Source organism: Bubalus kerabau, chromosome 14 (assembly GCF_029407905.1).
Source record: "Bubalus kerabau isolate K-KA32 ecotype Philippines breed swamp buffalo chromosome 14, PCC_UOA_SB_1v2, whole genome shotgun sequence".
NCBI classification, from domain to species: domain Eukaryota; kingdom Metazoa; phylum Chordata; class Mammalia; order Artiodactyla; family Bovidae; genus Bubalus; species Bubalus kerabau.
Window position 1 is genome coordinate 34,575,559 of NC_073637.1, and position 15,967 is coordinate 34,591,525.

The 15,967-nt window shown below is 36.3% G+C and overlaps 1 protein-coding gene across 6 annotated transcripts in view; it reads left to right on the top strand.

Moving 5' to 3' along the window:
• C14H8orf34 (chromosome 14 C8orf34 homolog) overlaps positions 1–15,967 on the top strand; it is a 354,631-nt gene that overhangs the window by 70,160 nt on the left and 268,504 nt on the right. For all 6 annotated transcript variants that reach the window (XM_055546199.1, XM_055546200.1, XM_055546197.1 and 3 more), the window contains exon 3: positions 6,999–7,130. In XM_055546199.1, coding sequence (XP_055402174.1) covers positions 6,999–7,130 — 132 coding nt within the window. The remainder of the gene's footprint in view (positions 1–6,998; positions 7,131–15,967) is intronic.

Consider the following 15,967-nt stretch of genomic DNA (forward strand, 5'->3'; position numbering starts at 1 on the left):
TTAAGAGGTCGCCAGGGTTTCATTTTGGTTGTTGAAAGGTCAAGGATAACTGTGCTAGTGTCTTGAGTAGGGCTGCAAGAGTAATCAGGAGCAGAAAGATGCAGTGATGAAGAGTGGTGAGCAGTATAGACATGCAGCACTTACCACAGGAGAGGAGAAACGTTCAGCTGAACATGGATGGACCATATTTGCTTTTCTCTTTCTGACTTACTTCACTCTGTATGACAGATTGTAGGTCTACCCACATCTCTACAGATGGCCCAGTCTCACTCCTTTTTATGGCTGAGTAATATTCCATCATGAATATGCACCACATCTTCTTTATCCATTCATCTGTCATTGGGCATTTAGGTTGCTTCCTTGTCCTGGCTGCTGTATATGTGGAATCTAGAAAAATGGTACAGATGAACCTATGTCCAGGGCAGGAATAGACATGCAGGTATAGATAATGGGCTTGTGGACACAGTAAGGAAGGGGAGGGTGGGACGAATTGGGAGATTAAGATTGACATATATACACTACCATATAAAAATAGAGAGCTAGTGGAAAGCTGCTGTATAGCACAGGGAGCTCAGCTTGGTGGTGACTTGAGAGTGGGATGGGGGATGTAGGTGGGAGGTAGGTCCAAGAGGGAGGGGATACATGTATACACAGCTGATTCACTTCACTGAATGGCAGAAAGTAACACAGCATTGTAAAGCAATTACGCTCCAAAACAAACAAACAAAACAGAAAAACACCGTGGATGAACAGAAAACCCCAGCCTATGGCAGGTGACACGTGAGGAGGGGATGAACACTTTTCATTCCAGGAAACTGCAGAGGAGGGAGCACTCTTGTAGAAAGAATGATTTGGCTCTTCTCTTGAAGGAGAGGATTTGAAGACGGAGGACTGTTGTTTATCATGGAATGTATGCCCCAGAAGGTGAAGAGGAAAGATTTTAGAGGGGAGGATATGGCAGGAGGGAGAAGGAAAGCAGAGACTAATTCTTGGATACGAGTATTAGTAGAAGAGGTTATAATTCAGGTGACAGTAAATAGTGCCAGTTTAAACTTTAACTGTTATTTTGAAGTATTTCTTTTGGTGCTTGTTATAATTAGTTAGAAAAGGTCGCAATATTCAAACTATTTAGGTTAATACTTTTTGAAAATATCTGAAGGTGCCCGCTTTTTGCTTTTAAATTATTCTAGCATCTTGGGGACTTAACATGTTCTCAGAAGTTTGTCTTTTAATGTTTAGGAGAAAGTTGAAAGCAACCTTGTTTTTACTTGTTTTTAGATGCTCTATTATTAAACACTTATGGGATTTGTTTTTTTATTTATTTCTGATATTCAAAAGTTTTACTGGGAACACATCTGGATGTTTGTCTCTTTTCTTATTTTTCATTTTATCCAGTGAATGCTTTCAATTAGCAGACCTGCATCTCTATCCTAGAATAGTTGTCTTCTGGTGTACTTAGTGCTTCTATTGTATTTGTTTTGATTTCTTCAGAAAAATCAGCTGTGTGTAAATTGTTTTCTTTATTTTATCGATAGCTTTTAGGGAGGTTTGTCAAGTGTGTTCTCCCTGTCACTGATTCAATTTTCCACAGTATTACTTTTCTCTTTCTGGCTTTGTATACAAATTCAAATGTTGGTACATATTGCATTTTAATTTCCTGTCAGTATTCTTTATCTTCTTTCATTTATCTTAGCAATTATAGTTTTACAGTTTTATCTCTTTTCTCATTTCTTTTTGCTTCACAGAGTCTATTTTATTTGTATTAGGAAGATAAAATAGCCATATTCAAAAATTTAAAGGTTTTTTCATGGTAAATCTTCCCTCAAACTATGAATTTCTTCTATATCTTGAGTGATGTATTCTTGCTTTTTATATTGAATCTTCCTTGTTAAAATATTTATTTTGTTTATTTGAATTTAAATGAAGGATGTTCGAATTAGTTTTATTTGTTTAGCTGCTAAGTCACGTCCTGTTCTTTTGTGACCCCATGGACTACAGCCCTCCAGGCTCCTCTGTCCGTTGGATTTCCCAGGCAAGAATACTGGAGTGAATTGCCATTTCCTCCTCCAGGGAATCTTCCCAAACCAGGGATCGAACCTGTGTCTTCTGCATTGGAATGCAGGAGGATCTTTACTGCTGAGCCATGGGAGAAGTCCATTTAGTTTTAGGTTTGTCAATAAATAGTGTAGGTATTCTGTTCTTTTTTGTTCTCTTACGATATAGCTTAGAACGATTTAGATAGTTTTAAAAACTTTGGGGGAGACAGATGAAATCATGGCTGCTACTATCTCCAGTGTCAGTCGAATCCTATAGGTCTTTGAGAAACTGACAAGTGACTTTCTGTCTCACATCTCTTTTCAACACATTAAATAACAACAGTATCATTGCTAAGATAATTTAAATTAATATGGATTGTTTTTTTTCTTTCCAATAGTGGAGAATTTAGAAAGCTGCAAAATCCAGTGTATTATTATTCTATGGCTGCTTTTAGTTTTTCTTTGTATCATGAGATACTGTGTTTTGTGTCCATGATTCTTAGTTCCTTTAGCTGTGTTGCATTAGAAGAAACTATGGTCCTAGGCTGGATATAGAAAGACAAATTCTGATAGACTGTGAAACAATGTCAGGAGCTGAATCTGAGGTAGGGGCAAGCGTTGTGAATGTCTAGATATTTTTCAATCTATTTCTGATAATGTCTATCTTTTGTCTTAATTCTGTCTATCGCATAATGCAGACCAGTATTTCTGTTCATAGACCAATATTTCTGTTACTAGTATAATGGCACCCCACTCCAGTACTCTTGCCTGGAAAATCCCATGGACGGAGGAGCCTGGTGGGCTGCAGTCCATGGGGTCGCTAAGAGTTGGACACGATTGAGTGACTTCACTTTCAGTTTTCACTTTCATGCATTGGAGAAGGAAATGGCAACCCACTCCAGTATTCTTGCTTGGAGAATCCCAGGGACGGGGGAGCCTGGTGGTCTGCCATCTATGGGGTCGCACAGAGTCAGACACGACTGAAGCGACTTAGCAGCAGCAGCAGCAGCATACCTCTTTTGGTATTTAATGGGATGTTTGCAGCAGAAAAACTGGAAAACAACTCATTAAGTACAAATTTGACTTGAGAATTTGAGGGATCTTTATAATATTTCATGATGTCTACTTGGTGTTTATAAGTGGATAGCCAGAGAAAGATTTATGAATCATGCATAGAGGTAGGATGATTTGAAAATATTGAAATTCAAACAAAAAGGTAGAAGGAAGCTAACGAATGTCATGTACATAAAAGATAAGGAAGCAATGAATAAGACAAAGAAGGTGCAGTTAGGTAGATGATATAGGGATAAGGAGAATATAATGCCCTGAGAATAAAAGAAGATAAAGCTCCACAATAGAGTCTGTCTAAAAATATGGGATGAAAAGATGTCAAGAGGGATGAACTCCTGGAAAGATCATTTCATTTGAAAGTTGGTATGATACTGGCCACCTTTGAAGGGGAACTGTAGCTTTCAGTAAAGGTGATTGAACTACTGTTTCTTGAACAGAACAGTGGAAAAAATGAGTAATACTGTTTTGCCAAAAGTTTTCACTTTCATCTAGGGTCAAAAGATTTGTTAACAAAATAAGCCACTCATTATATACAAATCAATAATAAAAATATTTATTAGAGAATTATCTAGCTTACTTTCATATGCTGCTGCTAAGTCGCTTCAGTCATGTCCGACTCTGTGCGACCCCAGAGATGACAGCCCACCAGGCTCCCCTGTCCCTGGGATTCTCCAAGCAAGAACACTGGAGTGGGTTGCCATTTCCTTCTCCAATGCATGAAAGTGAAAACTGAAAGTGAAGTCGCTCAGTCGTGTCCGACTCTTAGCGACCCCATGGACTGCAGCCTACCAGGCTCCTCCATCCATGGGATTTTTCAGGCAAGAGTACTGGAGTGGGGTGCCATTGCCTTCTCCATACTTTCATATACTAACATTAAAAGAAGAGAAATAGAGCAGAAGATACATCACCAAATTGGACTTGCTGACATTCAAACTTAAACAATGCGGAGAGGTCCCACATGACAGCAGTCTGGAGTTCCAGTTGGGAAAAGGTCCCGGGCAGTGCATCAGCTCTGTGTGTGAGACTTCAAAGATTACAGTTCAGAGTTCCCCCTTATAAACCCAGGATGGATGCAAACTGATATCATCATCAATGTGTAACCAAATTGCAAGCCTCAGTTTAGTTCAGTACAGTCACTCAGTTGTGTCCAACTCTTTCAGTTCAGTTCAGTTGCTGAGTCGTGTCCGACTCTTTGCGACCTCATGAACTGCAGCATGCCAGGCCTCACTGTCCGTCACCAACTCCCGGAGTCTGCCCAAACCCTTTGCGACCCCATAAACTGCAGCACGCCAGGCTTCCCTGTCCAACACCAACTCCCGGAGCTTACTCAAACTCATGTCCATCAAGTCGGTGATGCCATCCAACCATCTCATCCTCTGTGGTCCCCTACTCCTCCTGTTTTCAATCTTTCCCAGCATCAGGGTCTTTTCCAATGAGTCAGCTCTTCGCATCAGGTGGCCAAAGTATTGGACTTGCAGCTTCAGCATCAGTCCTTCCAATGAATATTCAGGACTGATTTCCTTCAGAATTGATTGGTCTGATCTCCTTGCAGTCCAAGGGACTCTCAAGAATCTTCTCCAACACCACAGTTCAAAAGCATCAATTCTTTAGCACTCAGCTTTCTTTATAGTCCACCTCTCACATTCATACTTAACTACTGGAAAACCCATAGCCTTGACTAAATGGACCTTTGTTGGCAAAGTAATGTCTCTGCTTTTTAATATGCTATCTAGGTTGGTCATAACTCTTCGAAGGAGCAAGGATCTTTTAATTTCATGGCTGCAGTCACCATCTGCAGTGATTTTGGAGCCCAAGAAAGTAAAGTCCCTCACTGTTTCCATTGTTTCCCCTTCTGTTTGCCATGAAGTGATGGGACCAGATGCCATGGTCTTTGTTTTCTGAATGTTGAGTTTTAAGCCAGTTTTTTACACTCCTCTTTCAACTTCATCAAGAGGCTCTTTAGTTCCTCTTCACTTTCTGCCTTAAGCATGGTGTTATCTGCATATCTGAGGTTATTGATATTTTTACCCACAATCTTGATTCCAGCTTGTACTTCATCCAGTCTGGCATTTTGCACCATTTTTCTGCATATAAGTTAAATAAGCGGGGTGACAATATACAGCCTTGATGCACTCCTTTCCCAATTTGGATCTAGTCCATTGTCCCATGCCCAGTTCTAACTGTTGCTTCTTGACCTGCATACAGATTTCTCAGGAAGCAAGTAAGGTCGTCTGGTATTCCCATCTCTTGAAGAGTTTTCCACAGTTTGTTGTGATCCACATATTAAAGACTTTGGCATAGTCAGTAAAAGAGAATTAGATATTTATCTGGAACTCTCTTGTTTTTTCTGTGATCTAGCAGGTGTTGGCAATTTGATCTCTGGTTCCTCTGCCTCTTCTAAATTCAGCTTGACCATCTGGAAGTTTACAATTCATGTACTGTTGAAGCCTGGTTTGGAGAATTTTGAGTATTACTTTGCTAGCATTTGAGATTAGAACAATTGGTCAGTAGTTTGAGCATTCTTTGGCATTGCCTCTCTTTGGGATTGGAATGAAATCTGACCTTTTCCAGTTGTGTCCATCTCTGAGTTTTCCAAATTTGCTGGCATATTGAGTGAAGTACTTTCACAGCATCATCTTTTAGGTTTTGAAACAGCTCAACTTGTATTCCATCACCTCCACTAGCTTTGATCATAGTGATACTTCCTAAGGCCCCCTTGACTTTGCATTCCAGGATGTCTGGCTCTAGGTAAGTGATCACACCATCGTGATTATCTGGGTCATGAAGATCTTTTTTGTATAGTTCTTCTGTGTATTCTTGCCACCTCTTCTTAGTATATTCTGCTTCTATTAGGTCCATACCATTTCTGTCCTTTATTGAGCCCATCTTTGCATGAAAGGTTCCCTTGGTATCTTAATTTTCTTGAAGAGATCTCTAGTCTTTCCCATTCTATTGTTTTCCTCTATTTCTTTGCATGGATCACTGAGGAAGGCTTTCTTATCTCTCCTTGCTTTTCTTTGGAACTCTGCATTCAGATGGGTATATCTTTCCTTTTCTCCTTTGTCTTTAGCTTCTCTTCTTTTCTCAGCTATTTGTAAGGCCTCCTCAGACAACCATTTTGCCTTTTTCCATTTCTTTTTCTTGGGGATGATCTTGATCACTGCCTGTTGTACAATGTTTTGTCTTGTAAAAGTTGGAATGTTGTTTAAGCCTGGGATTTGGCTGTTCATGCCTTTTCAGGGGCTAAACAATCTCAAAATCCCCCCGCCCCCCGCCCCCCGCCGCACACACATCGTATCTCTGGCGCTGCAAGTCCTGCATTCAGAGCAGGCAGTCATCTGCAGTCACTCCCAGTCAGGGCTGCGTCCAGGAGGGTTAGAAGCCTGGTCAGAGGCCTGCTCTGTTTTGTCTCTGAAGAGTAAACAAGTCTATTTATTTAATTTCCCTAACAAATACTATGGCGGAAATGTGTGTGTGCACCCGTGGTTTTATGTGTCATAGTGAATAACAGATAAAGTAACATCAGATGAGTAAAATTTACTTAAACATTTAGTTGTTTTTATTTACAGCAAAATACAGTGCTTTATTCTATGACACCCATTTACAGAATGTGATTTTAAGTAATTCGTGCCTTAAAAAGACTTTCAAATAATTTTACAGTTTAACATCATTTTAATCATATTAATATACAAACTAATTCATATCAAATGCAAAACTCACATTTACAGGAAAAATAAAGCAAGTAATATTCTAGGATATTTGCATTATTTTGATACAAGGCAGCATAGCTTTCGCTAGGTATATCTAATTACTTCATGGATTTAATTTTTGATCAATCATGAAAGCACTTATTGTTTTTATTGTGTTTTTTTTGTTGTTGTTGTTTGACAGAACATAAAGGAACAAGAAGAGATTTCAGAAACTATGATAAACCCTGGCAGTTAAATGCAAAGAAGCCTAAAAAGTCAAAAAGTGACCTTGCTGTGTCTAATATTTATCCACCATCTCCAGAATCAAAATCATGTAAGGAAATTTGTCATTTAAATATTAACTTAATGTATGTTAAGTGTGTGTTAGTAAAGTGAAGAAAAGGTAAGAATTGAAGCCAATTTTTTTTCTGATATCTCTGCCTGTTAATTCTAATGAATTTCACATTTGTTTTAGCATTAACATATATTCTCAAGCATATGTGATTGATTTAGACTTTTGAGTATACTGTTCTTTTAAGAATGTAAACTTCATGGAGCAGGTCCCTTGCCTCTCATGAACAGTTGCAGTATTTTATCATATTCAGAGCAATACCAACCCTACATTTAATAAAGGATATAAAAATAAATCTTTTAGAGGGAAGGCAAAGAAGATTTCTATTCAAAACATTTAACAAAATTAAAAAAAAAATCCTTCATCCAGGGTCTCTTTGAAGTCCTACTCATTTATTACTGAAGGTTGTGTATTTGTTCTCTCCCACAATAATAAGTACCTGTTCTCTCAATGCCCCTCCTCCTTTCTCTCTGCCTTTCTAGCTACTAAGTTTTTCCAGTGCTATGTACAAACATGTCATATAGCTTAGGATCTTGTTGCAAGTCAGTTATTCTTGAAAGACAAAAGATCCTGAAAGCTGTTCTTAAACATCAGTTTCTTGTGCTTGTTGCAGACTGAGATACGTGATTTTAATTTAAACAGAGAAAGGAATAGGTAGAAAATACTTACCTTTGTTTGAAAATTTTGAAAAATCATTATGTGCTAACTGGATTCTGAATTTGGAACATTTGTGAAAATAACTGAAATTAACTCCTTGAGGTTTTTTTGTTTGTTTGTTTATACAATGACACTTATACAAAGAATTGTTATCAGCCACAAAATTCTAGTGAGAATTATGTGAAGTGTTATAAACTACAAATGTTCTTTTAAAATTATTATTGTAGCTAAATTATACTACTTCACCAGGTTGGTTCATAATATTTGGTCCCAACATTTAAAAAAAGCATATAAGTTTAAAATTTAAATGTGTTGTTCACAACCATATTCCCAGTAATAGTACAGTTCCTGGCTCAATGAATAGTGTTAAATGAAAAAAAAGAATAAAGGAATAAATGAAATCAATCAGTTCTCAGTCTCACATTTTTCTCTTTCTATCCTTGGAAATGTCTATCTATCTGTCTTCATTCTTTCCCAATGATAAATATTAATACATAACCCTAGAGCTTGCTTGGAGAAGGCACTGGCACCCCACTCCAGTACTCTTGCCTGGAAAATCCCATGGATGGAGGAGCCTGGTAGGCTGCAGTCCATGGGGTCGCTAAGAGTTGTGTCAGTTTCCCTTTTCCCTTTCATGCACTGGAGAAGGAAATGGCAACCCACTCCAGTGTTCTTGCCTGGAGAATCCCAGGGACGGGGGAGCCTGGTGGGCTGCCGTCTATGGGGTCGCACAGAGTCGGACACGACTGAAGCGACTTAGCAGCAGCAGCAGCAGCAGCAGCAGCAGAGCTTGCTAATTTTAAAGAGCTAAGTCCTGGATCTCAGCTCTTAGAGGACAGAATGCTGTAAGGTCCTTCATTTTACAGAGACTTTGCTATTTATGGGATGTTCTGTAGGCACAAAATGTTACTGGTGAACTGGCATTTAATATCTTTTCTGTTCAGGTACCCTACTCTTGACCTCTGGCTCCACTGGACTATTAGCTTTTTAAAGGAAAATTATTAACACAGTCTCATGCATTTTTAATAATAAACATGATATTAAGATTATAGGATTCAGAGTTATTAATTAGAAATATATTGTTTAAATATAATATGTTTAAATATAATATTTCAGGAACAAAGTATGTTCCTGAAATAATAGAATATCTTTTGAACATAGACTGGTAAGTCACAGTTGTATGTTGTAATATATGAAGCACCACTAGAAAGAAGCACAAAAAATACATAATAAGTTTATTAAAATAGGATGCCCCAATTTTTTTGATTTATTCTCCCAAAACAAAAACAAGAAAAGATGAGACAGAGAAACAAATAGCAACCTCTTATTGAAATAAGTGCAATCTCTATCCAAGCTCTACAGGCCCTTGAAATTGACTGTATTATTTTAAATTGATTTGGAAAGGCAAAGGACCATGATTTTCTAAAGCAATCTTGAAAAATATGAACTAGCTTGGAGAATTTACCCTGACTGGCTTCAAGTCTTTTTATAAAACTGTAGTTATCAAGATAGTGTGATTTTGGAGAAAGGATGGAAAAATAGATCAATTGACCTTAATAAAAAGTTTAAAAAAAGAACCTACATATGCAGTCAAATAGTTTTTCACAAGGACATCTAAGCGGTATAGTAAGAAAGGAAACAGTCTCTTCAACATTGGATATTCATATGGAAAAATACACATGTTGATTCATATGGAAAAATACACACGTTGATTCGTACCTTAATTCATGCTGAAAATCAATCTGAGATGGGTCATAGACCTACAGGTGGAAACAAGACCAATGAAATGTCAAAAATAAAACATACAAGTGTAACATTGTGACCTTGGAGAGCCAGAAAAGTTTTAGAGACATTCTAGTTTCCATGGCTTCATAACAAATCACTCAAAAATACATTTTTTTAGGTTAAAATAACAAAAATTAAGCATTTTAAATTGTGCAATTCACATGGCATTTAGTACATTCAAAATAGTGCTACCATAACCTCTTTCTTACCAAAACATTTCACCTCAGAAAGGGAAACTGTAACAGTCACTCAATATTTCTACCTCCCCCCAGTCCCTGGAAACTTGCTTTCTCTCTCTGTGAATTTGCCTGTTTTGATTGGCTCAGGCTGTAAAGAATTTGCCTGCAATATGGGGACACCTGAGTTTGACCCCTGGGTCAGGAACATCCCCTGGAGAAGGAAATGGCAACCCGCTCCAGTCTTTTTGCTTGGGAAATCCCATGGACAGAGGAGCCTGGCACAAAGAATTGGACACGACTGAGCGAGAAGGGGATGACAGAGGATGAGATGGTTGGATGGCATCACTGGCAAACTCAATGGACTTGAATTTCAGTAAACTCTGGGAATTGGTGGTGGACAGGGAAGCCTGGCGTGCTGCAGTCCATGGGGTTGCAGAGTCAGACACGACTGAGCAACTGAACTGAACTGAACTGAACTGAGTGACTAACACTTTTATCTTAATAGAATCATATGATATGTGATCTTCCTGTGATTGACTTATTTTACCTAGTGTAATATTTTCAGGTTCATTCCTATTGCAGCAGGTAATAGAACTTCATTCCTTTTTGTGGTTGAATCATATTCCATTGTATAGATAGCCTACTTTCTGTTTATTCATCCATTTATTTTAGGATATTTTGGTTGTTTCTACATTTTGCTATCATGAATAGTCCTGGTATAAACATTAACACACAAGTAGTTGTTTGAAATCATGATCCATGATTTTGAGGCTCTACCTTGAAGTGGAAATGCTGGGTCACATTGTATGTTTTAACTGGAGAGAACTGCAGTTGTATCTTATAGAGGCTGTACTATTTTACATTCCCATCAGCAATGTAAAGGTTTCTGGTTTCTCCACAGTCTCACCAACATTTGTTACTTTCTATTTATAACAAAAATATTATACCATACAAGTGGGTGTGAAGTGTTACCTCGTTTTGACTTACATTTCTATAACAACTAATGATACTGAGTGTCCTTTCATGTTCTTCTTGGCTGTATGTGTATCTTCCTTGGACTATTGAAGTCCTTTGTTCATTTTTTAAAGTAAGTGCTATTCTTTTTATCTGCAAGTAGAGTTAGTTTTATTTTTTACTTTCCAATTTTGATGCTGTTTATTTTGTCTTCTTGCCTGCTTGCTCGGGCTAGAAATTTAATAGTATTGAAGGTCAGTGATGAAAGCCAGCATCCTTTCTTGTTCCTCATATTAAGGGGAAAACTTTCATTATTTTACTAATCTACATGACATTAGCTGTGAGTTTCTTTTATTATATTGAAGAAATTCCTTTCTACTTGTTTACTGGGAGTTTTTATTATGACAGAATATTGAATTTTGTCAAAAGCCTTTTCTCCATTAGTCAAAATGATGGTGTATTTTAAAATTCATTCTGTTAACATAATTATTACATTGATTATTTTTCTTATGTTAAATAACTTTTATATTCATGAGATAAATCCCACTTTGTCATGATGTTTAATCTTTTTTAATGAGTTCATATATTAGTTTTAGTTTTTATTGCATGGGAACAGCTTATAAATACTTTTTAAATATAATTTTTATTTGACATTGAAGTATAGTTTATTTACAATGTTGTATTAGTTTTAGGTGTATGGCAAAGTGATTCAGTTATACATCTACATATATCCATTCTTTTTCAGATTCTTTTTCCATATAGGTTATTACAGAATATTGAGTAGAGTTTCCTGTACTATACATTAGGTCCCTGTTGATTATCTATTTTATATGTAATAGTGTGTATATGTTAATCCCAAACTCCTAATTATCCCCCCCACCACCTTTCCCCTTTGATAACCACAAGTTTGCTTTCCAAGTCTGTGAGGCTGTTTCTATTTTATAAATAAGTTCATTCATATCATCTTTTTAGATTCCACATATGTGATATCATACTACACATGTCTTTCTCTCTCTGACTTACAGCATTTATTACGATCACGTCTAGATCCATCCATGTTGGCTGCAAATGGCATCTTTCATTCTTTTTTATGACTGCGAAATATTCCATTGTGTATACATACTATACCTTCTTTATCCATCCCTCTGTGGATGGATATTTAGGTTAACTCCATGTCTTGGCTACTGTAGTGCTGCGGTGAACACTGGAGTGTATGTATCTTTTCACATTATGATTTTCTCTGGATATATGCCCAGGAGTGGGAATGCTATATTGTGTGGCAAGTCTATTTTGAGTTTTTTAAGGAATATCCATACTCTTCTCCATAGTGGTTTTACCAATTTACATTCCCACCAACAGTGTAAAAGGTTTCCCTTTTCTCAAAACTGTCTCCCACATTTACTGTTTGTAGACTTTTTGATGATGGCCATTGTGACCACTGTGAGGTGATACCTCATTGTGGTTTTAATTTGCATTTCTCTAATAATTAGCAATGTCAAGCATCTTTTCATATGCTTTTTTGGCCATCCAAAAAAGCTTTTTTGATCTTCCTTAGATCTTCTGCCCATTTGTTGATTGAGTTGTTTGTTTTTTTGATATTGTCATGAGCTGTTTGTATAGTTTGGAGATTACTCCCTTGTCAGTTGTTTCATTTACAAATATTTTCTCCCATTCTGTGGGTTCTTGTTTCATTTCTTTATGGTTTCCTTTGCTGTGCAAAACCTTTTAAGTTGAATTAGGTCCCATTTTAAAGTTTTTGTTTTTATTTTCATTAGAATAGGAGATGCATCCAAAAAGATACTGCTGCAATTTATGTGAAAGAGTGTTCTGCCTGTTTTCCTCTAAGAGTTTTATAGTATCTGGCCTTATATTTAGGTATTTAATCCATTTTGAATTTTTTTGTGTGTTTGAGAATGTTCTGATTTCATTCTTTTACATGGAGCTCTCCAATTTTTCCAGCACCACTAATTGAAGAGACTGTCTTTTCTCCATTGTATAATACACTCTTACCTACTTTGTTGTAAATTAATTGAGCATAGGTTTACTTCTGGGCTTTCTATCTTGTTCCATTGATGTATATTTCTGTTTTTGTGCCAGTACCTTACTATTGATTACTGCAGCTTCAGTGTATAATCTGCAGTCCAGCTCATATAATCTCATTCCTCCAGCTCCATTTTTCTTTCTCAAGATTGCTTTGACTATTTTGTGTTTCCATAATCCTTTTATTATGCTGCTGAATTTGATATGTTGCAATTTTGTTGAGCATTTTTGCATCTATTTTCAGAAGAGATGCTGCTGTATTATTTTATTATTATGTCCTTGTCTTCTGTGTCAGGGAAATGCTGGCTTTATAGAATGAGTTTATATACATTCCCTCCTTTTACATTTTTTTGGAAGTATTTGAGAAGAATTGTCAGTTCTTTAAGTGTTTGGTAGAATTCACCAATGAAGCCACCTTGTCTTGTGCTTGACTTTGTTGTGAGGTTTTTGATTATTGATTTCATGTCTTATTATAAATCTTTTGTTTATTCTTGAGTAGCTTTTGGCAGTTTGTTTCTAGGAATTTTTCCATTTCATCTAGGTTGTGTAGTTTATTGAATTAAATATTCATAACATTCTAATTCTTTTTAAAAACAGTTCTGTAAAGTCTGTAGTAATGTCTTGGTTACATTTCTGATTTTAGTAATTTGAGTCTTTTCCCTTTTTTCTTAGTGAATCTAGCTAAAGGTTTATTAATTTTTAAGCTCTTTCTTAAGATTCAACTTTTGGTTTTGTTGATTTATTTCTATTATATTTGAATCCTCTATTTCACCTGTCTCTGTTTTAATACTTATTATTTATGTCATTCTGCTAGGTTTAGTTTAGTCTTCTATTATTTTCTACTTTAAGGTATAAAGGTCAGTTATTGATATAAGATGTTTCTTGCTTTTTATTGTGGGCTTTACGATTGCAAATTCCCATCTAAGAAACCACCTTTACTGTAGTCTATACATTTTGACTTATTTTGTGACCTGACATATATATGGTCTATACTAGAGATTGTTCCACATGCACTTGGAAGAAAAATACATATGACTGTTAGTCTTTGTATTGTTCTCTATATGTCTATTAGGCCTAATTGATTCATAGTGTTGTTCAAGTGCTCTGTTTTCTTATTGATCTGTTTAGATTTTTTCTATCCATTATTGACATGGAAGTATTAGAGTTTCCAGCTATTATTGTAGAATTCTATACCCTCAGTTATATCAGTGTTTGATTCATGTATTTGGGGGCTCTGCTGCTAAATGTGTTTATGTTAAATAATTGTTCAATCTTCTTGACTGGTTGACCATTTTACCAATATGTAATATTCTTTATCTTCTTCTTTAACAAGTTTTGTCTTAAAGTCTATTTTGTCTGATATTAGCATAGCCACCCCTACTCTTTTTCATTAATGTTTTCATGGAATATCTTTCAAGCATTATTTCTTCAAATGTTCTTTCTTCTCCTTTTGGGACTACCATTATGTGTATTTTGGTACAATATACAAATTGATAAAGAAAAGTCATATGACATCTCAAATAATACTTGAATTGTATTTGATAAAATTTTACAATTCTTACTTTAAAACAAAACTGATAAAGAGACTTTCAAAATAAAAGGATATTTTCTTAGCTGAAGTATTATTTGATAGAAATATTTGTGTAATAAGTATAAAAAGTTTTCTAAGTTACTATTCTTAAAAGAACAAAGACAATAATAAAAGGAAAAAAGACCATATTAACAGTTATTAACTTTCATATGACATAAATATCATTAACATTCATTTCAGAAGATCTTTATTGCTAAAACTTATTTAAAAATATATATTGTATATTATTTAAGGCCAGTTTTGTAAGGAACACAATAACCTGTTACCCTATGCAATAGCCTGTGAGCTCGAATAGAATGTTATCTCCATGAGTACAGGGAATTTTGTTACATTTATTCACACTGCTTTACTCCTAGAACCTAGGACAGTGTTTTGTGCTATACAAATGAGAGTGTAAATGAGTAAATGAAGAGAATTCAAAGGTAGCTTAGTGCAAAATATGTCCTGGTCTCATGAGATAACAGTTTAGAAGCTGTGCATTTTCAGATAACAAAAAAAGAGCATGTTACACAATGCAAGCTAGTATAGGTACAAAGATCTGCAAGATAATATTATGATTTTAATTTTCAATTGTGAATTATCACAACTAAAGGAAAATAAGACAAACAGAGTTCACTGAAGTTTTTCTATGTCCTTTAAGCATTTCTACTGTTTACCTGATGAAGTGGTGATTTCTAATAGAATGGTTGAGGATGGTCAGTGGAGTCTTGGCAGAAGGGGCCAGAAATACATTTGTCTATCAATTCCCTATGCATGATAGTGTATACCGATTCTCTTATAGCCATTTCAAATTTGTGATCCAGAAGAGAAAATTGAGGTAGGTGGGAAACAGTGGAAACAGTGTCAGACTTTATTTTTTGGGGCTCCAAAATCACTGCATAGGGTGATTGCAGCCATGAAATTAAAAGACGCTTACTCCTTGGAAGGAAAGTTATGACCAAGCTAGATAGCATATTCAAAAGCAGAGACATTACCTTGCCAACAAAGGTCCGTCTAGTCAAGGCTATGGTTTTTCCAGTAGTCATGTATGGATGTGAGAGTTGGACTGTGAAGAAAGCTGAGCACTGAAGAATTGATGTTTTTGAAATGTGGTGTTGGAGAAGACTCTTGAGAGTCTCTTGGACTGCAAGGAAATCCAACCAGTCCATTCTAAAGGAGATCAACCCTGGGTGTTCTTTGGAAGGAATGATGCTAAAGCTGAAACGCTAGTACTTTGGCCCCCTCATGTGAAGAGTTGACTCATTGGAAAAGACTCTGATGCTGGGAGGGATTGGGGGCAGGAGGAGAAGGGGACAACAGAGGATGAGATGGCTGGATGACATCACCGACTTGGTGGACGTGAGTCTGAGTGAACTCTGGGAGTTGGTGATGGACAGGGAGGCCTGGCGTGCTACAATTCATGGGGTCACAAAGAGTCGGACACGACTGAGTGACTAAACTGACTGACTGACATTAACTTCAGTTAAAACCAGAAACTAGAACAAGTTCTCAGTATTTTTATTTATGCTTTTGTATTTGGCAGAGATTTTTCATTTTTTTAATTTTTCATTTAGCACAGCATATGCAAAGAGGAATAGATGTATATTTGTTAAAATTTTAGGAAAATAATGAAA